The following is a 9,548-nucleotide window of genomic DNA, read 5'->3' on the forward strand; positions in this document are numbered from 1 at the left end:
GGCCCCCGGCCAACCCTGGGGGCGGCTGAGGGGCGCGGGGGTCCCCGCAGCAAATGGCGGCCCTCGGGGGGTGTCGGGCCGCCCGATGGGAGCTGACAGGGTGGGAGCTGCTGGTTCTTGCTGCTGAATTTGGTAATGAAGTGAGGAATAAGATAAACTGGGGTTTGTTTTAATGAGCCCACCGAAGGGCTGCATGCATGGTGTGCAGCCCCTCAGAGATGCCCAGCACCTCGTCCGTGTGGCGCGTTTGAGAGGCTGGGAGGCTCCCGTGTACTGAGGATGCTGGCGTGCCGCAGGTGAGTGGGAGAAATAAATAAATAGAAAACCTAGAGTGCAGGCAGGCGTTTCAAATATAGTGGAGAATTAGAGGCAGGGGGCTACAGCTTCACTCAGAGAAGCTCTGCAGTGTCGAAACTTCCTCCGTTGCGAAGAGCCCGGTTTGTGCCGCATCGCTTACCTGCATCTCAAGGGAGCACGAAACCCAGAGCTTGTCCTCAGAGCTGTCTGTCCTCCCTGGCTACAGAGCTGCGCCATCCCTTTGGCCATCTCCTCGTAGCTTGGCCTGGGCCCTGGCCCAGTGAGCTGCCATCCCAGCCGCCATGCCGGCTGCTCCTTGCTGGGCCCTGGGAGGCAGCAGGCATCCCCAGGGTGCCTCGGGCTTTGGTAGTGAGAGCAGTGGATGGTTTGCAGCTGTTACGAGGACATCACCCTTACTCAAAAGCAAAACCTGAGGAGCAAAAAGGAAGGCCAAAGGTTGCAACAGACCTCGCTCCCTGTCCGATGTGACTTACCCATTTTGTCTGCTAGTTAGTTTTGCTTTTTACAGGAGGAAGGCTTGGGTTACTTTTTCACCGGCAGCATTGCCGTGGGTGAGAAGAAGCGTGGGCTGGAGGAGCGGCACAGGTGGGCACAGGGAGGGAAGGGCCGGTGGCAGCAAAGTGAAGGGGAGACAAAGCAGAAGAAAGGCCAGGGAAGATACTGACAAAGCAAAAAGGCTCTGGTGTCACCTCTGCGTTCAAAAAGAATAGATGAAAAAAGAAAAGGTTTTTTGCTTCCTGAGTACTTATGGATAAGGACCAACTCATCATTTATTTTTGTGGTTAATTCACTTACTGAAGAAATTGGAGTGCAACAAAGAAACTTGGAATTACTATCTCCACACTGCTGATATTTTCCCATATTTAGAAGAACCTGTTAGTGAAATGCCTGTTACTGAAGCATCTAACAAATATGAAATGAAGTCAAGTCACTTTGCAGTGTTACCCAGAGTGGCCATTATATACTTTTCCTTTACATCTGTAAGATTACAGTCATCCTAAAAAAGTATCTACAGAAAAAAAAAAAAAAGAGTTGCAGCTGCTGTGGGAAGCATGATTCCCTATTACCAGACTTTTGTTTGTTTAGACTATATGGCCTGAGTTGATTTATGCCAGTAACCTGTGCTTATAAACAGCCTCGCTGGTTCGCAAGGAGTTTGTCCTCATAGATGATCTTGTAGGACTGCAGCCTGATGTGGTACCTGATGTGGTACCAGCGTGAAGGAAAGACTACAAATGAGAAGGCTACAAATATGCATTTTTAAAGCTGTAGCTTCCTTATTTTATTTCCACTTCAATAGAAAACCTAAACTTTTCACTCTAACACAAAATACTAAGCATCTCCTTCAGGACAGTGTGTTGAGTTAAATGCAGTAATGGTGGATAAGCAATGCCAAGCAAAGATTCCCTTCAAATCATTAAACAAAGCCCTTTTTTCAGCTAGTACTAAAGGCACTTTTTTTTCTTTTTTCTAAAGAGGAAAAAGGCATCCTCACACACCAAACATACTGGTAGCACGGTCTAAAAGATCTCTTAATGTAAATACATTTTCAGCTGTGAGAAGTAGGTGTGTCACTCTCCAGGCCATAACATTAAATTCTCAGCCACCACAAGGGTTTTTTATCCTAAACTTAGTCCCTGGTGCTATCACAGTGCTGAGTTCCCCTTACAGCCGACATAGTATCTTGCACAACCGAGACCCAATTCTGGTAAGGAATATATGTCATTGCCATAGTAAAGACCAACAGAGACAAGGGTCATTCAAATGAGGAGCAACGCTGATGTTCATATACCTTTGGGGGGGGGGGGATTTGAAGCAGGTTATTTTAGAACTTCTGCTTTACTGTGCAAAAAAGAAGTTGGAGAAGGTTTGAAGAAGCGTGAAATGGGAAGGACTTTTTATTTGCTTTTAAGAGAAAGGAGGTTGGGTACTGGGATATCCTCATAGTTTACCAGGTCAGCTGGTCATCAAAATGGAAAGTTGACAGCAGTGTAGATGGGAATACAGCATAAAACCTGTCTGACTCTCTGCTAGGTTTGGGGGACCTGGTATTTGCTGGACTGTTCTAGATCAATGCTTCTGTAATTACATTGAGAATATTGGAGCTGGTGGGAGCAAGGCGGGAGGGAGGGGGGAAAAAAAAATCAACTTACCTCTAGAGCAGGGGTAAAACAGAGATATCCCATCTGTCACAAAAACAAGATCAAGAAGTAAGATTTAACTATCCCAGTTATCATCAGGACAATCACAGTCACTGAAAGATCTAGATATACCTACAGCTGTTCATCAGATTGGATTTTTTTTCCCCAGAGCCTCAGTATTTGTAAAGATGGACTTTCTGACCTTTTACATCACAACAAAAGAAAGCAAGAGTGACGGGTTTGGCTTTTTTTTTTTTTTAACTACTTCATTCAGTCTGAGGGAAGATGGTGGCTTATATTTATTTGGAGAGCTTGGGTGGTCAAACAATCAAGACTTCAAAGTGAAAATTCACATTACTGTCAGCTTCATTGTCAAGGTGTTTATAGGTGGAACTAATGCCTAATGAAAAGGAAGATCAAAATCAGAACACATTGTTGAAAACGTGTTACCTCATTCATTAACTTCTTCCCTAAATCTACCAAAATATTTGGAAGGGAGCACTGAAGTTTGTCAAGAGAGACATAAGCATCTTGACTTAAAGGAAAAGGAAACTGACATCGTGATTCTTCTTTAAGGTCTCTTTGGCTATTCCTGGAGTCAACCCTTTTTCCAATCAATCACATTTATTGCTGTTACTGCTAAAAGGACAGCCTGTGCACTGCCGTGTGAAACTCCTGTAGCTGATCACGTATAATGTGAGTTTGGGGAATTCCACATTGCAGTTCACATTATTTGCGCAAGAGATGAGAATGTGGAATATCTCATCATCCGAGTAATTACAGGCTGGTCTGGTCACACAGCTTCCGTCCCAGCATAGCACAGCTTGGGCGACACTGTTTGTCTTTTGGAGGTGAAAGGAACGGGGCAAGAGGAAACAAGTTTTTGTAGCCTTTTTCCTTTTGCAGTCCGAGCGTTCTTTGTCATCCCTCGCAGCACAGCTTTTATGTTCCTCCAGCTCCAGGTTTGACAATACCATGACAGATGGTATTTGGAAGACTGAACAATACACTTCATGCTTAGTTTTAGTAACAGAAGAGAAATTAGGCCACAGGCCTAGATCAGATGATGATAAAATTGAGGAACTGAGGAACTTGTATGACTGGGACAGGGCAAATGGTAATAAGAATTTTTTTTCTTCATCTATATTTCTAATGTAAAGGCAGGCAAAATTACAACGGCTAGAAAGTGGGCAAAAGAAATGGGTGAAAATCAGAACAAAGGCAGTTGAGAGAAGGGGGAGAGAAAATGGAAGTGAAAAGCAGAAGCTGAACTAGTGAAAGCCTACAGTTAGAAGACATGAACTTTAAGGCTGGATACACTGATGTTACTTCCTCCTATTTCTATTTTTTAATTATTTTTCCTATGAAATGGCACCCTTGTATTCCAACAAAGTACTTTACATAGGTGTGTGATTAAGTGTTTCAGTATGACACATTGAAAGGATGTCTAATAAATACCAATTTTGGTTGTATGCCACCTATAACTTCTGTCTTAGCATCCTCGCCCTTTTGTAGGTTCTCCAGAGCTCTGTCAACTCATGCACCCTTAAAAACATTGCCAAAACTTCACTTTTACTGGCGTGAGGTACAGAGAGCCCTTTGCAACTTTCAGATGATAGGTAGTGCTTCTAGGGGTTTGATATTAGGGAAAAAAGTTAAAATTTAAAAAAAAACTAAACAACTGGACAGATATGATCTGGAAGTTGCTGAAATCCAGCATGCAGAGAATAGAGAACTAGTGAGGCTATTTTGAGCATTGCGTCCAGCCAAAGGAGATAAATCAGTGCTTTCCCACTCACTCCATCAAGCAGTACAGCGTACTACTGCTTTAACCTAAGAATGGGAATACGTCTTTGAGGCTAGTATATAGTTTCAAAGTGTAAGAAAATTCAGCTCGTTGTGGTAGAAGATGGTTTTTTAATACGAAAAAAAGTGCAAAACCTGCTAACATCTACCACACAAAAAAACCCAACCCAGGGTAAATAACTGCTCTGAATAATATTGAAGTCCTACTGAGAGCACATCTGGACCATCTCCCTCCTAATGCGGATCTCTGTTCCCTTATAGAGGTGGACGAAAGATGAATTAGATTTGCTGTGTTTCTGCTTGGCTCCTGCAGCTCAGGCAGCCGAGGTGTTTTCCACGGGGACGGTCAGCCACCGAGGAGCACAAGCAGTATTGCACCTTCTGCGGTAGGGGAGGGAGCTTCTGGGAAGGGATCAGAGAGATCACCCAGCTGAATACTGAGAATCTCCTTCCTGCTTTAGAGAAGGAACTTTGAATTGCCTGACTCCTTACAAAAGCAAGCCAAACACGCACACAGTTTCTAACTCTATCCGGCTATAACTATCTGAGAACATAATCTGATAAGGACACACAAAATAAGCGTGACCTCTGCCTACTGCATTTATCTGATAGCTGGGCATACCTCAGAGTTATCACTTCAGACACTAAAAACAAATGGCAGTCAAAACTTCTAGCTGTGCTCTCTTCTGGCGCTAGCTATCTTTCATTTTTATGAGGAAGAAAAGCGAGTGTTTCTACTAGGCATTACACAGTTTGCACATAGAAATGGCTGAGAAGATAATTATTCAAGTCACTCAACATTCATCCTTGGGTTAACCATGGATGAGCGTTTGTGTTCTTTGTGTATTTCGGTGTTGTTAAAAAGTTAATCCACCTGATGCCAGGTACAGGTTTATTCACCAGCCCCTGTTTACACATGCAGAAATGTTTTGCAGAATACCTATATGGTTTCTTTGTCAGCAGCATTATCAGAAATGACAGATGCCAATACTTAAGGGCTGTCTGATCTGTAGGGGACATAGAAATGAAGTTTTATTAACATTTTTCTTTGAAACATCATGGGTTGTTAAAGAAAAGAACAAATGAACATTTTGAGGATGATGTTCTTACCTGAAGAGAGAGTTTCCCACCCCAAACATTGCTGTAACATACTCCTGATCATCACCACTGTGTAGGGTGGTCCAGTCACTGCATTAACTACACAGAGATCTTAATGAAAGAAGAGATTTTAACGTGAGTGTGTCCTATTCTGGAGTTGTGATGATTAGCATAGCTGCAGTGGTATGGCCAGCTGGCATAGACATGGCTTGTACTGTGGCAGCCACCAGCTTACCCCACAGGGGAACCCCACTGATGACTGGGTGGGCAGATCCTCAGGGCAAGGCTGTGTGCTCTGATGAGTTTTGGCTCTGTGGGGCACTGTGCATCTCATTTCTTTCTCCTCCTCTTAACAGCAGTGTCAGTAAAGCCCTTCCTATGCTGTCACCGACGCAATCTGATCTAAAGAATAGGCTGATTTCTGAAAACACTTTCTTTTCCAAAGAGAAACAAAGGTAATCTCATGAGGGCTGTGTGCCCATCTTAAGACATGCTTTCATGGGCCCAGCAGACTCTTCCACTCCAAAGAGCAGGAAGAATAGCATGGTCCTTCAACAACATGCAATGACAACACAAACATGCTTACACGTATGGGATGAAGAGATTTAATGTAATTTAGGACAAAGTTAAAGTAACAAGAATGGGTAAATGACAGCAATTATAAACTCTGAAGCTGAGATCGCTAGTCAAATCAGCGATAAGGAACCCAAAAAAGGGGAGCATGCAGGATTTTTGCATAGGAGAAATGAAATCATTAGAAAAGAAGAACATCCCAGAAGTATGTATGCATTTGAGACAGGAGGGCTTGCAAGGCCAATGGCACCCAGCGGAAGTGGCTCTGAAGCAGGGAAGGACTTTCTTCCATCTTTCTTGTGTTTCTTCAGAGAAATCTGCATCAGGAACCTCAGGCAATTTCTACACTACTGGTGATTTTCAGTCTGACAAATGTCAACGTATGGGGCATATTTCTAGATTTTTTTGTAGTGAATACCAGACTCTGTAAGTTGGGTCAAATAAAGATGACTTTTGGAAGGACCTTCAGAAACAGTCCAATATGCAAGATACGCACCATGGTTCAAAATGAAAGAGTTAAGACAATTCAGCTTTTTGAAGGACTTGCTAGGGGCTTCAAACAGATGTGTGTTTGTAAAGCCTTTTGATTTCCTTAATTTCTTGTTTTAAGAAGGCAAGAAGGTAGATATAGTATTATGTTTTCTATCAACAGTTTCCTCCTCCAGGTATCTCTCAGAACACAACCAAAACTTAAGCTAAAGGTGACTGCCCTTTACAGTGTCTTGCTGAATGAGCCATGTCTCCCACCTTGATTTACCTGCAAATTTCAAAGAACTGCCTAAAAGATTTTTTCTAAACAAGATAAATAGAAGGATTTGTCCTCTGACAAATATTTAAATTCAACTGAAGTGTATCTGGTAATGTCTAACCACAGGGCTGTTTGGGTTTCTTTTTAATGCTGTTTACTTGTATTTGTGTCATCAGGCAGGCTTGATTGGGAGAGAAGACTATTTGCATAGGTATGTATTTATTTACCTTCCTGGTGGTCTGTGTGCAAATGCTAAATTTTCCACGGCATTTTTAAATTTTACCTGTGTTCATGCAATTGGAACAAATTTTGAGTGACCATTTTCACACTGGAATATCCAAGTAACCTGACTGTTGGTACTGATTGAACCATCTGTGACAGTCAGGAGCAGGAAAAGAAAAAAAAAAAGCTATGTATTACACAGTCACTTTGGCACGAAGATCTGTATACTGTCTCACATCCACTTCTACTTTTTAACCTGAGCAAGAGGAACACGGTAACATTTGAGGGATTTTTGTCTGAGACAGCATATTTAGGCAAGAAGACTGATGCAACCTTGTTAGCAAAGATTTAAAACTGCACTTTAAACCAACATTATTTTCCCAATTAAGTGGGTGGGGTTTTGTTGCTGGTTTTTGGTTGGCTGTTGGTTTTTCTTTTTGCATAGTGGTAAAGTGTCATTAGTCACTGGTCCTTTATGTGTAAAGAGAGAGTAGATTTAAACACAACGTTTTTTAAACTTAAGTGACTTCTATTTTAAAATCTTAGTAAAAGACTTTTTGGAAATAAGGTAACAGTGCACGTATAAGCAACCTCAAACTGAATACGCCTCCTTTATGAAAATGACCACTTACAGATTTTCTCAGTGTATGTTTCTTTTGCACAGAAGTGAGAGAAATAGTGTTATGAAATTCCACTCAAAATACAGTGTTGTCTTCTCAGCTGTAGGTACAACCAAGCGTGCATGCTGATATGATCCTCATTGCATCAGGACAGATCTGACCTTTGACTGTTACTTACTTGGGCAGTTAATCCCAAAGCGGATTTTGGCTAACAGGTGTTTCAGAGGATGACACTTTGATCTTTAAATATTCATTATTTTATTCTACTGTGTAGATGGTCCACAGAGCACGTTCTAGAGCCAAAGCAGCAATACCCTGTCTGTATTGAGTTTCACGTGGATCTTGTCTTCCACAGGGTTAACAGTCTGGAGTCTCTCATAAAGCAATTTATCAGCCAGCTGGCCTTTCAAATAGGCAGCCGTCTAAATTCAGAGTTAAAACTTTGTGTGAGATGCCAAGTTTAGTGGCAACTTGCAATGAACAGTTAAGGAGAATGAGTATACAATTACACCTCGTTTCAGTTTGAAGACTGCCATGATACAAATGCCAGAAAGTTCTGTGATCACACTTCTGCTTTCAGTCAAACTGCATTTCTCTGGCTGAAACAGTAATAGACTTTGACCCTAATACTACAGGCACACACAATTTAAAGGAAGGGGAAGGAGACTCGGCACTGCTCCGTGTACAGACAAGGGGAGAAGCTTGTTCCCTGCAGAGCTGTGCCCTGGGTACGGTATCCCCTCCTCCTTCTGCACTAGAGGTTCTGGTGTGTGTATATAACTGTCGTTAATATCTGCACACAGCATGTCTTACAGGACTGGCACTCCAGCCTTTTATAGCTGCAGCTCTTTTTTGTGTTCGGTCTCAGGATCATTTCTAATGAGATCCTTTTCTATTGAAAGACATCAGATGTTTCTATTGTGAATCATTCTGGATGGAAACAAAGCCGTAAACAACATTTCATTATCTTCTTTGCAGGATTTTTTTCCTGTGGATTCCTTGTGGAATTTTTCATATAAAACTAACTTCATTTATTTTTTTAACTGAGGTTAGATGAAGCAGGCATTTAGATGTTTTCCTGCATTGCTCAGACCATGTATGACCGAGCGGCAGCAATGGCGAGATTTCCTAAATTTTCACTTCAAATTCTGTCAGTTAATTTTGGTCCCTTCCTCTGTTCCTTCTTCCAAAAATGTTATGCTTCAAATGAACATTTTACACTTAGGCAAGTGTGTTTAACTGCAGATCTTAGCAGTGCAGATGAACTGAGTTGCGGGAAATACAGAGTTTGGGAGGAGTTCAAGTGTTGCCTGTTTGCCCCAAAAGGGGAAGTGTACCAAAGCGTGTAGTTATGTCAGGAAGTACAGATTCTGAAAATAGACAAAGGATCCTGCATACCCCCCAAAATTGCTTTCACCTTGTCAGCATAGACCTGGGTAATTTGTTGCTCATGCAAGTCGAATTTGCAGGGTTTTTTAGATTCAGCAAACTGTCAGCTGTATGTACACAACTTTGTAGTTAACAAAAAATAAATAGTTTTCTGGGCGTGTTGAAAGGAGGCTGCTGAAAGGGGCACAGGTGTGTGTAACCAGCGTGTGCCTGTGAGAAGGATGGTAACTCAGAATTGTAGCAGTGTTAGTTGCAGTCTCTCCTCTTTCTCTAACTTGGCTCCATGATGCAGCAGAAGCTGTCAGTTAAGAGCTGAGTGAATGATGCTTTAACCCCTTGTGTCTTCCCAGGTGGTATCATGATAATCTTAGCCGACATGCAGCAGAAGCGCTGCTGCTTTCCAACGGGCAGGATGGAAGCTATCTCTTGAGGAAGAGTAATGAAAGGGAAAATTTGTACTCCCTCTCTGTAAGGTAGAGTATGGACAGAAGTGAATTTATCTAATGCTGCACAGCTAGCAGTTTTAAAATCTTCATTTAGTCCCATGTTTTTTTGCATGTGTCATGCATTGAGGTGACCTGCAGATTTTTTCCTAGGGCTCAAACTATTTTAATAAATGTTCCTAATGGTGTA

At 42.2% G+C, this 9,548-nt stretch overlaps 1 protein-coding gene across 1 annotated transcript in view; it reads left to right on the top strand.

The window, feature by feature from the left end:
- Positions 1 to 9,548, top strand: part of DAPP1 (dual adaptor of phosphotyrosine and 3-phosphoinositides) — a 56,730-nt gene that overhangs the window by 31,766 nt on the left and 15,416 nt on the right. The window contains exon 5 of the mRNA XM_009327076.1: positions 9,266 to 9,388. Coding sequence (XP_009325351.1) covers positions 9,266 to 9,388 — 123 coding nt within the window. The remainder of the gene's footprint in view (positions 1 to 9,265; positions 9,389 to 9,548) is intronic.

The sequence above is a fragment of the Pygoscelis adeliae genome, unplaced genomic scaffold (assembly GCF_000699105.1).
Source record: "Pygoscelis adeliae isolate BGI_AS28 unplaced genomic scaffold, ASM69910v1 Scaffold87, whole genome shotgun sequence".
Classification (NCBI taxonomy): domain Eukaryota; kingdom Metazoa; phylum Chordata; class Aves; order Sphenisciformes; family Spheniscidae; genus Pygoscelis; species Pygoscelis adeliae.